The sequence below is a fragment of the Trachemys scripta genome, chromosome 8 (genome assembly GCF_013100865.1).
Source record: "Trachemys scripta elegans isolate TJP31775 chromosome 8, CAS_Tse_1.0, whole genome shotgun sequence".
In the NCBI taxonomy this organism is placed as follows: Eukaryota; Metazoa; Chordata; order Testudines; family Emydidae; genus Trachemys; species Trachemys scripta.
Window position 1 is genome coordinate 76,001,976 of NC_048305.1, and position 18,294 is coordinate 76,020,269.

Below are 18,294 nucleotides of genomic sequence, written 5' to 3' on the forward strand. Positions count from 1 at the left end.
CACCAGGCACGAGCCGCCGCCGGCAGCCGTGTGAGCGGGGCCGGAGCCCAGCCCAGCCAAGACACCGGCACGTCTGCCTCACGCCAGCGGCAGGGAGCCGGCCAGCAGCAGCCGGCGTGACTGAGAGCAGCCAGGCAGGAGGCTGGCTCCTGCAGTCGGGCGGGGCAGCACCACGCGGGGGGCAGGCACCGGGTCCTCGGCTCCCTCCACTTCTCTCCCAGCCCCTTCGCGGAGGGCAGCCCCGGCCCCCCAACAGCGGGAATGACGCAGAGGGCCTCCCCACAGCCCCCGGCTCTAAGGCAGGGGCCAACAACCCGGCGCAGGTCAGCCGCAAGCAGCCCCGTGCGCTGCGCACCTACCTTGTCAGAGGTAGCCCTGTGCCCCCGCCAGGCGCCGTCAGCCCCGCGTGCAGCCCCCAGGCACGCCCGGGTAAGTCTAGGATGTTCTACACCCAGAACCGGGGACAGCTCCGCCCCGAGCCCCCAGCGCCCAGGCTGGATTCGGGGGATTCATCCAGCCCAGGGCAGCCTCACAGAGCAACCGCGCTCATCACCTACTCTGAGTGTCTCTCCAGCACGCCCCTTTTGAGGTAGGAAAAATATCCTCGCTGCTCAGCTGCGACATTAAGTGACCTTGGCTAAGTCCCTTAGAAAGTCAGTGGCAGAGCTGGAAATTAAATCTACTCGTATTCTCCCTCCCGGTCTTAACCCCAGCCCTCTCCTTCATCGCCCTTGGCTTACCGCTGTATGCGCAAGGCCCTGCGTTGAACACGAGTACGCGGAAGTACAGGTTACTGCAGCGCTGTACACTGGTTTTTAAACTGTTTAGCATAGGTAAGAATTTAAGTTTTCTATCAAATATTAAATGCTTAACTCCTACGCAATGAAAATATGATCCATAAACTGATGGGGGAATGTAGGCTCAAGGTTGCAGCCAGACAAACAAGGGCTCTAAGAGAAGTGAGCTGCTCTTAATTCATCTGAATGGGGTATTAAACCCGAAGTCTGAAACCGTAGCTATAGGGACAGTTAGGCTACATCTACACTAGGGGGGGTCGATTTAAGATATGCAAATTCAGCTAGGTGAATAGCGTAGGTGAATTCGACATATCGCAGCCGACTTACCCCGCTGTAGGGATGGCGGCAAAATCAACCTCTGCGGCTTCCTGTCGACGACACTTACTCCCACCTTCGCTGGTGGAGTAAGAGCGTCGATTCGAGGATCGATTGTCGCGTCCCAACAGGACGCGATAAATCGATCCCCGGGAGGTCGATTTCTACCCGCCGATTCAGGCAGGTAGTGTAGACCTAGCCTCAGACAGTAGATCTGTACTGATAGAGTATATTTCAGCTCCCTACCTGTGAGTGGAATTTGCTAGAGCAGAGGCAGATAGATGTTAGTGGTTGTTAGGAGACAGAAGCAGACAGGTGGAAGGTAGGAAGTTCTAAATAGTAATCGGGATTTTGGAACCCTTTGATTTATGTACATTTTGGCAAGTCATTTTCCCCTCTTCGCCCAGTTATATTAAAATAGTACAATCATATTCTGATCCTGATTAGGGCTGCTACATACTAGGTACTTAAAAAAAACATAATTTTTAAAGGTTAAGAGAGAGATTGATCTTTAAATGCTACCTAGAAATACAAGCATTTTAGTTCTAATGAATTTCTTTAGGTACAAAATATGAATGATTAGGTAGGCACTCCGGCTTGCCTACTCTTTCAAGCAATCTCTACTATAAAATAATGAACAAAAAAGTTAACCTGCCCTCTACTTGGTTAAAAATGTTAAGTGAACAGAATCTGGCAAATGAAAGTGTAGGTCAAGTACAGAAAATGCAAAAGTTCCACAACTGTAGTTCTTTAAATACAAATTATTTCCACAGATCGTATAGACGGTCACTATTACAAGTCCAGTTTTTATTAAATAGCACATGTATGTGTTAATTAAAAAAAGTGATATCTTCACTATTTAATCAAAATAAAACGCTTTTGAAGAGACAAAGTTATTATGGTTTGGATAACTTCTCCAAAATATTATTTAACCCTACATGTAAATGCAGTGTATAACCAGAAACAGCCAGTGAAAACAAGAAAAGAAATCAGCTGTGGGCAGTAGATTTTAAAAAAGCTTCTGGAATGGTTCTGAAAGATAATTGCTTTTAAAAGTTCTAAATTCAAAAACAGGGAGATACAGATATTCCAAAAAAATCTCTACAATGTACTTTAAGTAGTAACATGTATATGCAATCAAACATGACCGTGCTCAACTAGCTAGCAACAAGTAGATTTGACAGATTATAAATGCAAGCAACAAAAATACCCTGGGATGTGTCAATGCATAATTTTAATATTTAACAGTGCTATGCAAATTAAACACATACTACAGCAGTTTACAGCTCTTCAAAGTGGTCTAATCAATATACTGTTGAGATACATAAATAGCACACATGTATTTAGCCACTTGCATCAAGTTTATTGTACCATTGCATTTAGTACAATGTCACTCAAGGACTGTGGCCAGGTTGCAACTTCTTCTAGTGTCCAAAATTCCACTAAAGAGTTTCTTCAAAAGTTGCCATTATATCACTCTGCAGGTTCATGTCAATGGTACCAGTCATCTACAGGAAAGTGAATGAACAGGTTTCATAACTGAGTTATCACAGACAAAAGGAATACCATAATAAGTGAGAAAAATCTCTTCTAAACTACTAAAGTGACAGCACATCTATTGCTTGTTTATAGTGGCATCCACAATGGTAGCACTGGGCGCTGTCCAAACTGCATTAAAAGGAACTTAAATTAAAAAAAAAAAATTTTGAAGCAACATGTCCACTTCCTTTTCTCATCATTGCAGGTGGACTTCAGTATGTATCTAACACATTCTTTTTTAAAAGCCAGCCTGCGGCTGTGATTTCAATCACTTCATGGTATCAGGTTGCAAGACTTTTAAAGAATTTGATCGTTGGATGTGAATTGAAAAGGCAAGCACTTCTGATTAAAAAGACATTTCTGTAACCAATGGTGATGGGAGAGAAAGATAATATGTTTATTTACTTACTCTAATAGGGCTAGAGGGAATTTCTTTTTTAAATTTGATCTGTAATACCAACATTAAGTCCAAAACATACATACTAAAGGAGCACAGATGAACAATTTACAAGACTTCTGCTGTGAGATATTCAGAGACCAGAATTTTTGTAACCTTAAATTTTGCTGTCTCTTAATGTTCTGATCTGATGAGCACTGTAGAACACACACACACACACACACACACACACACACACACACACACACACGTTTTGTTTTTTGTAGGATTATTCTGCTGCACAATCATTGATGTTACTATGTCTGCTTTTGTGCGTATGTCCTTGAAGAGTCTGACGGCCGTCAACATTTGAAAGTTTCAGATTAAGGTACGGTATGAATTTAAAGTGCAATACCTAATCCAGAGTAGTTTACCCTGTGGACACACTAATTCATTTTGGATTAACCTGAACTGGAAAAGGACACTCTTATTCCAGAATTAGAGTGTCTACCCAGGAAACTATTCTGGGTTATGGTGGAATAGCTATTTCACAATAGCTAATCTGGAAACTCTGGAGAGCCTAGAGTTGCAGATGCCATGGGCCTGATCCAAAATCCATTGTAGTCTATGGTGGGGTCTTTCCATCAACTTCAGTGGGCTTTGGAGCAGGCTCTAAAAGAGAAGTGATTGTAGTGACATTTACACTTTCTAAAAAAGATTAGGTTACACCAACTTACCCAAAACTTTACTGAAATATCGATGAAATGCCAACTTTAGACAAAAGCATTTTGCAGATTGAGGAGTCGGCTGTGGTTTAGCCAAGCTACATTTCTTACGTGGGAGAGATTTTTCCAAATCATTGGGTTAAAGACAGAGAAGTAATATATCCTGACAATCAGACTTACATTATACAAGGAAAATATATGCTCCAGTTTTGAAAGAAACTTGGCAAACAGATTACTTAAATTGTAAATTAATGTAGTGCTTGTGAAGAGTGCTAGCTAGAGTTGATAACTGTTTATGAAGGACGTTCTTTGGAACAGGAACTTTGCATAGGCAGCAGCATAAGCTTCCCTACATGGCTTCCAGGGTGACTCAGTGTATTCTGAGTGACCTTTTCAAGGGGAAAGAGTCTTTCAGCCTCTGTACCCAGCAGAGGCCAAGTTCTAAAGGAGACTGACAGAGGTGCCAATTTAGCACTGACAAATATCCTAATCAATCACATTTATTGTTCCATGATAATTTACTCTTAGAAGTTTTCCCTTAAGAGTATCCCAGAGGTAAAGGGAATTTGAGTTCTTGAATCAACTACAGTCAGTTTACTTTAGGATGCAAAACAACACTTTAGGCAGAGATTCATCCACTTGCAGTGAGCCCTGTATGACATAAAAGCCCCTTAACCAGCTAGGGAAGAATTTTCCACCTTGTATTACCCACACTGTCTCCTTTCATTAATCCTGGGGATAAGTAGGCAAGCTGGGGGCTGGAAGAGAATCCCCACAGCACACAATACTATAAGGATTTCATGCTGCTGTGGGCAGCAGAGTAACCTATAAGCAGCCCTGATGTATATCACCAGCCCCTGGAGCAGCCCAAAATTGGCTTAAGTCACTTTTGTGCCTTTCCACCGTTGATCCTTGCACCTCCCTTTCCCCATTACTCTGTCTTTCTGTGTTGTACCTCCTGGAGGTGTAGCACAGAATCTTAAGCCTCAGACTTTACTTACTGGGACAGATCTTCAGCTATTTTAAATCAGCATAATTCCATTGTCTTCAAGTGAATCTACAATGATTTATGCCAGTTGAGGATCTAGTCCACCCTATTTTGTGCTCAACTGTAAGTAAAGCAAAGTTATTAGTTGAAAAAAGTTCCATGACTTACAGCTTCTCTCCGCCTGCGCTCTTGCTCCATTTTTCTAGCCAGGTTACGGTCTTTGACAAAACCTTTCTGGATATTTTGTTGAACCCCAGGTGGTGGTTGCTGTTCGCCGTTTGGCCTCTCTTTTTGTGGCTCTTCATCGGCTTTCATTCCAGTGGATTCCAGTTCTGCTCCTTCATGGGCCCTTAAAATAAAAATGTCTGATTCTTTGGTTTCCTCAGCATTATTTCTTTAGCCTTAACACGTGTCAGCTGAACAAAAGTGTCTGTTAGTAGCTTAATCAGCACTTACCTAGTACACAATACTTTAATGTGGTCCAACAATATGTATTGCACATGTTCATTAATTATATAAAGCTTTTCCCAAAATATAAACATTACGTGACAATATTTTTGTTTTTAAATGGGAAGCAACGGAATAAGCACCATTGACACTCCCCACCACAAACCTATATGGGAATTGTATATTTTTTTTAGATGAAATGAGTTTTGTAAACAAAGAATATAAAATGAGGATTTTCTTACGTGTGAGTCAGGTAAGGGAAATGTCAGAAGCCTGTCTAGACTCATGGCTTCTGCCTTGTTCCTCTTTGACTGGCCAATCTGATAGGAGTTTTTTCTATCAAGTGACCCCCTGCTGCCTAAAATAGGGCAAGCCACCCCAATGACTTATTCCACTGATGCCTCTCTTCTATTGAAAGTGAGGGGCATTGCGTGGGGCAGAAAGCAGTCTCATCCAGTCAGTGGCTTGTCGTTGGAGGACTTGCAGAGCTGGGAAGAGGCATTTTTGAGGGGCATGGCAGGGAATGGAGAGAGGCTGTCAGCCCATGAATTATGGAGGCTTGCCAACAGCACTGTCAGCTCTGACAGCTGTATGGATTTGGCAGTGCACTGATTGCATGTTAAAATGGATGCAGTGCACTGGTGCAAATTCAATGGAGATGCAGGGCTTACCCCTACACATTTTAGGAATAGAATTTTGTTATAGCTCTGCCACAGGTGGTTCTGTTACAGGGGAGTAAGTGCAAAAATGCAATTATCTTGAATTTAAAACTGATTAACTCAGTCTTGATTAATTCAACGTATGGATCCTCTTATTCCAGAACTCATCCACACAGAGCTACTCAGAAATAGCTATTCCAGAATATCTCCCAATGTAGAGGAGTCCTAAATTGCATATGACTGATTCTTTTATGACTACTGGTGCAGTTGCTCATTACACATCCTTAAATATTTGTATTATCGGCTTATCAAACAGACTGGTGAGTCACACTTTCATGGACAAGCCAACATAGCATATTTCAAAGGAGTCATGTGGTACTTATGAATAAACTGATTCCTTACTGGTTTAAGTATTTTAAAAAAAAATAGAAATTAACTTAATAAATTCCACACAGCCATCCAAGAACCCAGTTGACAGGCACTTGATACAAATAAAGTGGACATGCGAAATTGGGTCATTTTCCCACTCAGTTATAAGGAATTACAAACCTCTCTTTTTCTGGAAAGGGGGTTTTCCCTTTCCTCTTGGCTTGTTCCAGTTGTCTCCTTAACTCTTGTGCTCGCTCTGTTTCTTCCTTTTCTAGTGCTGCTTTCCTGAACTGTTTGAAGTTCTCTGGAGATGCCTTTATGGGAACTGGAAGTGCCATCTTTTTACATAAATTTATCCAGGAGTCTGCATTCTTAATTCTGATGTCCTGAAATTCATCCAAAGAAGTGAGGTTTTTACCCACGAAAGCTTATGCCCAAATAAATCTGTTAGTCTTTAAGGTGCCACCAGACTCCTTGTTGTTTTTGTAGATACAGACTAACATGACTACCCCCTGATACTTGTAATTCACATAATAGTTTGTGGTATTAAACTGCATTTTTTGTAAACAAATCACTTAGTCCTTACAATACTCACAAAACACTTGGTTTTCACTGGACATACTTTCACTCATAAGATGCAAACACATAACTTTTTAGGTGCAGTTTTCAAATAGGAATGTTCTATTAGATATAAGCTTTCAAAAAAATTTGTTGTAGATATTCTAAGTGTGCTTTCTCAAATAATGCTACTCTGTAGAAAAATGGATTACCAGCAATAGACATATCTGTTAAATATCTTCCCCAGATCCTCCCTATTAGGACATATGCACCAGATTTTCTAGACCCAGAATGAGATGCATTCAGGACTGCCTTTTTTTGTTTTTAAACACACACACACACACACACACTCTTCCCCCCGGCCCCCCCCCAATATTTTCTCTTGCATCCCAGTTCTAGGAAAGCTCCCATCCCAGTTCTAGGAAAGCTCCCATCCCAGTTCTAGGAAAGCTCCTATCAGGCCTGCATTTAAAAAAAAATATATATGAAAAAAGGGGAAATGGTTGGATGCATGGAGATCTGTGAGGGATACCCTAGTTCTCTGTAGGGGGATTTCCTTTGTAAAGTCAATGCACAATATTGGGTTAATAAACAGTACTTTTAGAGAAGTTTTTATGAAAATCTATTATTTTGTTTGACTGATTACATATCTGCCCTGGGATCTGAATCCAAATATTAATAATTGAAGAAAATATAAGCTGGTGGAACAATGGAAATTTACTAAGGGCTAGTCTACAGACTCTACACTACCATGCTACATCAGCACAGCTGCACTGATGCAGCTGTAGAGTGTCTGGTGAAGACGCGCTATGCTGACAAGAGAGCACTATCCCATTGACATAATTTCTCCACCTCAACGATAGGTGGAAGCCATGTCGGTGGGAGAACATCTCCCGCCAACATAGTGCGGCATAGACACCGCTTTAAGTAGATGCAACTTGTCGCTCGGGGGTGGCTTTTTCTCACCCCTGAGTGAGACAAGTTACATCACATAAGCGGTAGCATAGACAAGCCCTTTGTTAATACTTAAGAGCTGAGTGTGTTGACAGGAATTCTAGAAACATTTACCAGGGTTAAACATACCTCTACAGTGTCTAGGGGCCATGAGGCCAACTAAAACTAGCACTTCTGCAAATATTATCAAGTATCAACTTTTCCTGCAGCAGCAAGTTGGCAGGAACTGGAAGATCCCCTCTCCCTGCCATTTTCTAAAGTAAGCCAGTGCAGTTCAGGAATACTGAGAAGAACCTTCTTGCTAATCCCTCCCAAAATCCTCAAGCTGGTCCCATGCATAGTGGTGGGATCATAATCACTTAGTTATTTAACTTTTTTTTGTGGTGTAGAGGTGTGAAAAATTCTTTCCTAGTCCCACATGAAAGTTTGAACTCCAGCACTACTATTAGAGGCATTTGCTCAAGTATTGCTATGACCTGGTATTGTGTAATATGGAGGCGATGGATGCTAGTATTAAAAAAACCCCACACCCTGAAAAGAGTCAAACCACATTAGTTAACAACGTAGTACAGGTGCACAAGTTTTGAATTCTGAGTCCTTTGTTTTGATATGTTAACTTTTTTATGATGTGAAATCCTAGAAATATAGGGCTGGATGGGCCCTCAAGAGGTCATCTAGTCCACCTCCCACCCCCATATTGAGGCAGGGTTAAGTATATCTAGACCATCCTTGAAGGGTATTTGTCTAAGCTGTCTTGGAAATCTCCAATCACTGTGATTCCATAACCTCCCTAGGTAACGTGTTCCAGTGTTTAAACCATCCCTTATAGTTATTTCCTAATTTCCAACTTAAATCTCCCTTGGTATAAACTAAACTGATTACTATTTCTCCTACCCTTGGTAGATATGGAGAACAAATTGGTCACCAACCTCTTTATAACAACTCTTAATGTATATGAAGACCTATGTCCCCCCCCCTCAGCGTTCTCTTCTCTAAATATGTCCAATTCTTTTAATTTTTCTTCATAGTTCACGTTTTCTAAACTTCTTATTTTTGTTGCTATCCTCCGATGTGTCTGTCTCTCTTCCCTCCCCCCCAATTTGTCCACATCTTTCTTAAAGTGTGGTGCCCAAAACTGGCCAGAGTACTCCAGCTGAGGCCTCACCAATGCCAATATTATACAGCATACTTGCTTCCATTGTCCAAGTCATTACTGAAAATATTTACTAGTATCTGACCCATGACAGACCACCACTTGTACATGCTTCCATTTTGACAGCAGTCCATTGATAACTACTCTGAGTGCAGTCTTTCAACCAGTTGTGCACCCACTTTATAGTAATTTCATCTAGACTATATTTCTTTAGATTGCTTATGAGAACATCAGGTGGGACTGTTAACAGTCTTACTAGAGTCCAGATAGATGTCTACTGCTTTCCCCCCTACCCCACCCCACTAGGCCAGTTAGCCTGCCAAAGAAGGAAATTAGATGGATTTGACATGATTTATTCTTGAGGAACTATCAGAAATTTGTCGATAGTTCCTCATCACCCAGTTATGCTCTAGGTTTGAATAAATTGTTTAATTGTTTGTTTCAGTATCTTTCTTGATATTGCAATTAGGATGACTGGTGTATAATTCCCCAGGTCCTCCTTTTCAAAGTTAGGTATGGTTTGTCCTTCTCCAGTTCTCTGGGACCTCCCCTGTCCTCCAGGAGTTCTCAGATAATTGCAATACTTCGGAGACTGCTTCGGCTAGTTCCTTAAGTACTCTAGGGTGAATTTCACAGACCCTGCTGACTTGAATACATCTACCTTATCTAAATATGTTCTTTCCCTATTCTGGCCTAAGATCCTTCCACTTTGTTGTGAATATTAATTGTGTTAAGCATCTGGTCACAGTAGAACATGACATAAAATAGCATAAACCAATAGAAAAAAATAGGACATGGAATAGAAACATGTGCTTGAGTCTTTGGAAGATGGATTTCAATAGCTCCCAAGGTCTGCGAGACAATGAACACATAAGCCATAGAAGTCACTTGAGAAGATCCTGAGATAAGGTGCTGCTGCTTTATAATAAACTTAAAAGATCTTCAAATAAGATATGCAAAATTGTTTCCTTGAGTCTTAAGAGGGACATCCAAAAAGACAATATTCCTACCTTTTTAGGAAGAATTTGAAATGTAGGATCTAGTGTGTTTTTATCATCAGTGCTGTCAGAATGACCTGTTGGAACAATAGAATGAGCTTTATGAGTCATGTGTTGATCATCTGGAAGATGCTTCTATTTCTGGAATGGAAGCCCACTGAAAAAGTCCTTTACAAGTTGGTCTCTGCTTTTATCATTGTGGCAGAGGAGCTCCTGAATTCATCAGTCCCAAGTAAGACAGAAAGAGATGCCTAAAGTGCTTTCACTTTCTTGAGTTAGAAGTTTAAGTGTTTCAATAGGGTTTGTGGGTTTTGTTCCACCCTTCATTTTGTGAAGGCTCTCTCTAGAACCCCTCCTTTCCCTGTAGAAAGCTAATGTAGGCAGGACAAAAAACCTTCTTAGAAACTGCAGTGCTTTCTATTTCTAGTTACTAGACTGGGAGGGGGGAAAAAAACCCTCTACATTACTCATCTCCTTTCCCCTCCCTCTCCAACAGAGATTGACTATCCCTTCTGTGATGTTCCCAGCCTCCCCTAGAGAGGGAGGAGTCAGTTACTTAGTAACCTCACATGCTGCATAAAAGCATTTCTCCTGCCAGTTTCCACCTTTTTAAACAAGTAGGTCAGTCAGTAAGGTCTTCTAGTCATGTAAACCCATTTCCACTTCCAGTAGCTCCAGGGTACAGAATGTTTAAGAAATAAGGTATGTGCTCTGAGTAATTATCTTATTTGTTACACTGATAGATAATTCATTCTGAAAGGCAAACTATAAATTCCATTTCAATAGCATTCATTTCAACACATATAAATGAAAATTTCTCTCTACTATATGTACTGCAAAAGAAAAAAACCTCAAAATATCATGTGTTTTTGCCAAAAACATTTTTTTGAATTGTGTACTTAGAGTAATATTAGAAATACCTTGACAAGTATGTGGAATTGCAGATGACTAAGTCTCCCATTATTTCAGGTAAAACATACTGAATCAATAGGCAGAATTACCACAGTAACAGAAGCGTTATGCTGCTTTTACCCTGGATATCACTGCTTTTTAGTGCTCAGAAGGGATTTCTATATCTAGATTGTTAAGTGCTTTGGGGATGGAAGCTAAAGCTTTGTTTTTCACAAAGGAACTGCTTTAGACATTGGTTTAATACTCTTGCACCTTTTTGTAATAAAACTCACTACCATCTACTCCGGGTAACTAAACTAGGTTTCAGTAATTCTATGTAGAATTATTCTTACCAAATGTTTAACAGATTTGATAGCTACAGGATAAAATATTATGTAAGCAGTTACATAAGCATCCCGGGCTCACAAACATGTAGAAAACATTAAGACATTAAAGTGCCTTCTGTGAAAATTTAAACTGTGGTCCTCAAATGCGATTTTCCAAAAGCAACCTTTACAAGAAGCAAACATCCCAAGTAATCTTTTTTTTTTTTTAAATTAAAGTCAGAAAATGAGCATACTACTCAACTTAAAATGAGCAAGAGTTTTGGCTAGCCAAATAAAATAGGATACCAAGTCAAGGCAGCCCTGTTGATGGGGGTCTGAGCCCCGGTATGTCTCACCGATGACCCTTGTAAGTTTCTGGACCTATCTGAACTCAAACCTATCTAGACAGCTTCTATGAGACCTGGAGAAAGGTCACTATCTTCATGCTTCTCCAACATGGAGATTTACTTGGCTTTGAAGTGAACCTCCAGTTCTCCTGAATCTAATTATGTCCTTCATCACCCTGCTTTTCACCTTGCCCCCACACAAGCATCTGGAATTGTCAAGGTGATGGGAAGCCTGGAGCATAATCTTCAGCACAAGAGGCTCTGCTGTGAAGACCATCAGTTCATGCACAAGGAGCATTTACTCTTGGGCAGGAGAGGATTTTCTCAAAGCAGATACAGAGGGCTTCATGGCAGTCTTTCAGAAACCTGGTAGTGTCCTTATTAGGTTCCAAGAATCCATCATCTCCACTTCAAGAGCATGAATACAAGATGGTGAAACTCAGGCCTTGTAACAAAGCTGCCTGCCTGCAGTCAGGGACTGCAAATTGAGCTGCTGGCTCCCACCTGGCATTTCCTGCCTTGGCCTGAATCTCATTACTAATGAGCTTCATGAGTCCCAGGCTGTGAGTGTATTGAGGAGCCAGTACTTTGAGCTCACAGTGGCGTGGGGTGCTTCTGTGGTGAGCCAGCTCCACTAGGACTTAGTACAGGATAGCCAAGTTGGCAAGAACAAGGGTGGTGCTAATACTGAGTCCTGGAGCTCAGGAAAGCTATTTTGAGTATTTTTAGGAAATAGCTGACCATACCAGAATGTCTAATTAGATTTGCTTTTCTGCAAGATCTCTTGACAAGTGGTTCAGACAAGCATGCGGTTCTTTTAAGCAAATTTTAGGTCAAATTATGTCAGTAAAGATGCACATGGTAGTTCTTAGCACTTATATAGCATCTTTCATCTGAGGATTAAGCAGCAAACAAGCTTGGGGAGCAAATGGAGATATCTTATCTCCTAGAACTGGAAGGGACCTTGAAAGGTCATCAAGCCCAACCCCCTGCCTTCACTAGCAGGACCAAGTACTGATTTTGCCCCAGATCCCTAAGTGGTCCCCTCAAGGATTGAACTCACAACCCTGGGTTTAGCAGGCCAATGCTCAAACCACTGAGCAAAGTCTAAGTTCCTTTTATTATTCAAGGAAAACATTTCCCCCCAGAGTTTTAATAATGGAAAATAAATGTAATAATCTTAGTAGGAAGCTCAGGTTGGGTGACTGGGAAATAGCTCCCATGCTGGTTACTCTTGCAACAGCAGGTCTGGTGCTGATGAATGAGCAATGAGCAGAACTCTGCTCATTCATCTCATTTATTTTTTAAAAAACAAACAAACAAAAATTACAACACATAAGCAAACTAGTGCTCACACCCCTGTGGCTCAAAAACTAAGCAACTCGTAATACGCCCCGGGGCAAAAACCTTCTCTTACCCTCCCAATCTTGAGATTCTTCCTGCAGCAGCCTTCTTTATGTACAAGAACTCTAGCTTTATTGCCTGCTTGTTAGGGTCAGGAATAGAGCATCTCAATTCCGGTGATCTCGACAGTGAGGATGAGGGGAATCATCCCACAGCCCCCTCCACTTGCCAAGTGAAAACTATAGGAGTGGTGAATGAAAAGGTAGTGAAGGATTGAAGGAAAAGATTGAAGAGGACAGAACACTAAGAGGGATAGAGAAGTAGGGATATCGGGAAGATAGGCAATGAGGAAGGAAAAGATTGAAAGGAAAAAGGAAGAGCAAACCATTCAGACAAAGAAAAGATGGGAACAGGAATGGAAGACCAATGTTTTCCAATAATATTTATAGATTGCTATAGGTGTACCTGTCATTTTGAAACACATTAAAGCAAGGTCCTTGCCTTGAAGTTTACAGTTGAAAAGTATGTGGGTAATAATTCAAAAGCAAAAAGGCATGCACACATGGTCATTGAGGACTGTGCACTGAATTATAACTCATGTAAAACTGATACCAGGTGCTGTAAAGTGGTAGGCACTTTTTAGCATACATAAAGTACATTATTGGTACTAAATAAGTGTTGCAGTACAGAAGGGCAGGGTTAAGACTGCAATGTGAAAGCATTGTTTTGGTATAATTAAGTTTGTTAGTTAACCCTAAATTTCTAACACCATTCATTGACAATCTTCACTGCTAATTGTTTGGAAATAAGTATGCTTTTAGTTTCCACAAAGTTTTGTTTAAATTTGTTTTATTTATGTTCAAATTAATGGGGACAGGATGAGGAGGAGAAGTGTGTCTTCACTGCATTGTTAGTTTGGGGCACAACTCAAGTGATACCCTAATTCAGCTCTTGTTTACACAAAAATTTCTAGCCTAGGGTAACTAGGGCTTTGAGTTTGAAGTAGCTAGCTCATCAAGGGAGGTGGGCTGGAGCTCCAGGGGTGCTGAAGCTCAAGCTACTATTGCAGTGAGGACTCAGTTTGAGAACTGTTAAGCTATCCCCTGCAGAAATGACTGATCTAAAGCTCAATCCCTATTTGAAAGTCTGAAGTGAGTAAAAACTTTATGTTCTAGGGACAGGTTATTCCCAGACTCTTTATCAGGATCCTCCTTCAACCCTACTGTACTAATTGCTCAGTGGTTTATGGGCTACTTTTAATTGCCCGGGAAATATGAAGCCATCAGATCATCTTTTTCAGCAGAATTCCCTAATCATGACTGCATTGCAGAACTTTAGAAGGGAATGAAATGCTGCAGTGGACACACGGATACCTGTAACCCCTGCTCTTTCAATAGTGATGCAAGACTGAAGCAGTATTTTATCAGTTTGTTTCTACAGTAGGGAAAATTCTTTGGCATGTGTTTATTTTGACAGATCTCTGCTACCCACAAAAGCCAGATAATAAAGAATAAGCCACCTGGAGACATTCCAGGGAGTGTCAGTAGAGAATCCTTTTAAAGTTCAGCAAAAACTTTTACTATTATGTAACAGGGCATCAATGGGGTGAATTTTTATCTAACTATTCTAAGCTCTCTAAATTAAGCTATTTGTCCCCACTACTAAACTGCAGGGAAAGTTAAGCCTTTTCAAATTTAAAGTCACTAGCTTTATATAGTCTTGGTATCAGATACAACCAGAATGAGAACTGGACATCCATTTTTACTTAGCTTTATGTAAATTAAGTGAAACAACAAACAACAACAAAGTGGACCAGGAAAAATAGTCACAGTAATGTTTGCATGCAGTACTATTTAGATATTAATTAGTGAACAAATATTACATTTAGTATTACTTTATTTTGACCAATATAATCTGAAAGTTCACATATACATTTATTTCAGATGTACGCTCCTGATCTCAGTTACATTTCTAATAAGACCATACATACTTTGTTCTTGATTTATGGATTTTGAGCCAGCAACTCCCCCAGAAACATTGTTTCGAAGAATATTTAATTTTCCAGATTCTTTGCCATCACTCATTGGAATATCCTGGGAAGATGAATTGGATGCCTATGAGAGAATTAAGAGAGAGTTCAAAATGTACTCTGATCAGTTAATCTGTGCCATGTTCTATACATAGTATTTATCTAACAGAAAAAGGGAATTGCAACAGTGGGTTATTTCAGTCTATACAGGCTGGACCTGCAAGAAGGAAGTAGATTTGATCCATACTGTGGTCAACTAAAGTAAATTCTACATAAGCAGGCACTTTACTTAGTAGCAAGTACTGCTGAAAGAAATCAAGTGAGGGGCAATATGACTGTGGCCCAGATTCCCTCCTCCTGTTCCAGGAAGTTAGCACCACCTGAGTGGTGCTAAGTGGCAGATCAAGCCCTAGCTGGCCAGCTGAGAATTCCCCCAGCACAGGGGAGATCAGCTTGTGCAAAGTGTTTTACTGGCTCCTAAAACTGCTACCCCACCCCAAAGTAAGGGGCAGGGTGGAGCACACCTTCATTTATAGCTGAGTATGTTCCTCTAGAGGTCATAAACTGGCATAAGATAAAGCAGCCCCAATGTTGGGCTGGGGCTTTCACAAATGCACCATGAGAGTAGGGTTATCAGACAGCAAGTGTGAAAAATCAGGATGGAGGCGGGGGGTAATAGGAGCCTATATAAGAAAAAGACCCAAAAAATCAGGACTGTCCCTATAAAATCGGAACATCTGATCACCTTACATGAGAGTCAGAGAAGGTGTTACTGGCCCTCCACCAGGCTCGGTGCAGAAGAGGAAGAGAGCCTCTCTTTGTGCAATGGAGACTCTGGGCTGGAGAGTCCAAGAACAAAATGGCAGCACAGAAGAGGGACAATATATTTAGCTGTGATGCTGGGAGTTCCTTTCCCAGACCTGAAGAAACGCTCTCTGTGGCATGTTGTCTCGCTCACCAACAGAAGTGGGTCCAATAAAAGATATTACCTCACCCACTTTGTGTCTCTAATATGCAGGGACTGACATGGCTACAACTACATTCCGTAGCACGGAAGAGGTGCATTTTAAGTCTTCGCACTGGAGAAACTTCAGAAAGTAAAAGCTTTTGAAAGTTTGGGTGAATCAACTGCATCTAGACCTGTTTGGAAGCATGTTTGTCTAACTATCTTTCTAGACAAGTTGGGAGAGGTTAAGCTGTGACATCAAGTCCAACTCCAAGGGAACTATAGAATTCAGCATGACAGTTGAGGGCCCCCATCTGGAGACTCCTCAAGGGTGGATTAGCCAAATTCAGAGTTTATTAATTAAATCATTCCTCCCTCAAAGAAACTGCTGAAGGAATTCTCCATAGTTATCTTTTAATCAAAAGATAAAATCATGTGGGGAGAGGGGGAAAAAAGCCAGGCCTCACTTCATACCATCTTTACTGTACCATACAGCTGACAAGAGTTTAGTATGATATTTCCAGAGAAGGAAGCAAAAAGAAGAACTAATGAAGATGCTATGATTATATTACAGGGTAATCTTTACCTTCTGAAAGTCAAAGTGATCCTGGCAGTTTTATACTTTCAGCAACTATGTTAGAGGATATGTATTAAAGAAAGACAGTTAAGCTAGTGATTCCGTCAGCTGCAAAGCTTTTCCTTTCATATTTTGGCATAGAAAGCGCAATCCAACTCCTATTAAAGGCAATTAAGTCACTATTTGATTATGGGAATTAGATTAGACCCATACAGAACCACTGAAATGCTAATCAAGCTCAACCAACATTTCCAGAAAACAGAAAACCTTGCTTCAGTGTTGTATGAATACAAGCCTGAAGTGTTGCGATACTAGGTCTACTTATTTTGAAGGACAGAAGGTTAGTTATATGAAGATACTTGAGAAATCTATTTGGAGATAAATTAGCATAAATAATGACAATTCACCTCTGTGGCAATGTGAGTAGGCTGGCTGATAGAAGGCTGGCATGTCTTTGGAATATTTTGAGGCCTTTGCTGTACTGGTGTGGAGTGCAGTGGAGATATAACTGTGATTATACCTGAGTGGAAGGGGGGAAAAAGGGAAATTAAATGTGCAACTTCCCGTAATATACAGAGTCAACAAATCTGTAACCTATACTCAAAATTAGCTCAACAATATTTTAAGACACAGAATAGCCAAATGTACATTCCAGCTAGATACTTTTTGGGACAGTCATCTATTTTTAGTTAGCTTCCTAGCTGGTTAATCAGCTAGCAGGCTCATTCAGTTTTATACCAGAGCTGAGGAAGGATAATAAACTTTCAGATTTTTTTGGGGGGATGTCGTTAAATATTTGCAAGATAGCTTTAAGGTAAGAGATATTTAATATTCTTTCCTTTCAACCCAGCTTTACCAATGCAGCATTATGTCCTTTTAGCCCAATCTTGAGTCACTTTTTATAGTCCCATTGCTCTTTTCTAGTTTGCTATTTGAGAGTAGTAAAATGACACTTTCTAAAACCACAGTATCTGAAATGTTCGTAGACTGCATTTCAGCAACCAGGATTCTGCTAAGTGTTGCCTGACCCCCCATGACAGAACAAAGGGTGCTCAACACTACACATGTAAACTATTGCAGGGTCTCTAACCTAACACTTCCCCCATCCCACCTCCCAGCAAATTCCAAAAACACAAAACAGGAATTCTAGACAAGACAAATACCAATTTTCTTCTCCTGCTAGAATGACAGTCTCATGTCAATAATAGCCATTTCATTTTCTGGTGTAAAGATTTTACCTGAAGAAGGCGACAGCATGCTTTGTTCAGGTAGTTTAAGTGGACTACGGTGCAAAAGCTGAGGCCACTGTAGTATTTTATGAGAAGGCTGTGTTTCTGATGATCTTTGATTTTGCAAGCTACTAGTAAAAGAAAATGAGGTCTGCACTTCAGGAATAGCATTGCAGGATGTTTTTTGTAAAGACAGTGGTATTTGCTGCAGGAAGATTTAAATGTAATTAATTTTTGATATTTACCTTGCATTTGATAAAGTTAAGACTTTATACCTCTTCAAGTTTTTCCCCTTTCCACCTGGGCATTTGAAAGTGATTTACTCCACTTAAAAATACAGTACAAATACGATCTGATGTCACTGGTGCCTATAATATGTTAGGAATTCTATAGGTTTGACAGCAGAAAAATGTACCCATTTAAATTAACAATGATGCACAATTTAAACTGAAGTGGCATTAACTCCTGCTGTCTGGTAGATACTTTGATAAATACACTACATTCTGACTCAGATACCAAGTATACTACAGAGGAAGTTGTAGAGACATCAAGACAAATTAAATTTAAGACCCAGCCTGGTGGCATAGGAGTAGCATTCTGCAAGTCTTAGTTTTCCGAGGGAGAGGCTGAGATATATCAGTAGCATGGATCTCACTGTGGAGACACTTGAGTGCTTATCTTGCAAAGGCTACTCACAGTGAATCAAGTTAAGCATATGCTTAAGTCT

At 40.7% G+C, this 18,294-nt stretch overlaps 1 protein-coding gene and 1 long non-coding RNA gene across 3 annotated transcripts in view; one reads left to right on the forward strand and one right to left on the reverse strand.

The window, feature by feature from the left end:
- Positions 1 to 121: 121 nt before the first annotated feature.
- On the forward strand, positions 122 to 6,677 carry LOC117881886. 2 transcript variants are annotated; one of them, XR_004646881.1, is made up of 4 exons: positions 122 to 589; positions 714 to 833; positions 3,315 to 3,415; positions 6,491 to 6,677. It is a non-coding gene; the product is annotated as an uncharacterized LOC117881886 (long non-coding RNA). The 2 variants fall into 2 exon arrangements; XR_004646882.1 differs by lacking the exon at positions 714 to 833.
- The window catches only part of BRDT (bromodomain testis associated), a 42,594-nt gene continuing 26,450 nt past the window's right edge, over positions 2,151 to 18,294 (reverse strand). The window contains exons 12-18 of the mRNA XM_034779681.1: positions 17,577 to 17,772; positions 16,746 to 16,858; positions 14,777 to 14,900; positions 9,891 to 9,955; positions 6,396 to 6,601; positions 4,909 to 5,089; positions 2,151 to 2,620 (exon numbers count right to left, since the gene is read on the reverse strand). Coding sequence (XP_034635572.1) covers positions 2,555 to 2,620; positions 4,909 to 5,089; positions 6,396 to 6,601; positions 9,891 to 9,955; positions 14,777 to 14,900; positions 16,746 to 16,858; positions 17,577 to 17,772 — 951 coding nt within the window. The 3' untranslated portion in view covers positions 2,151 to 2,554. The remainder of the gene's footprint in view (positions 2,621 to 4,908; positions 5,090 to 6,395; positions 6,602 to 9,890; positions 9,956 to 14,776; positions 14,901 to 16,745; positions 16,859 to 17,576; positions 17,773 to 18,294) is intronic.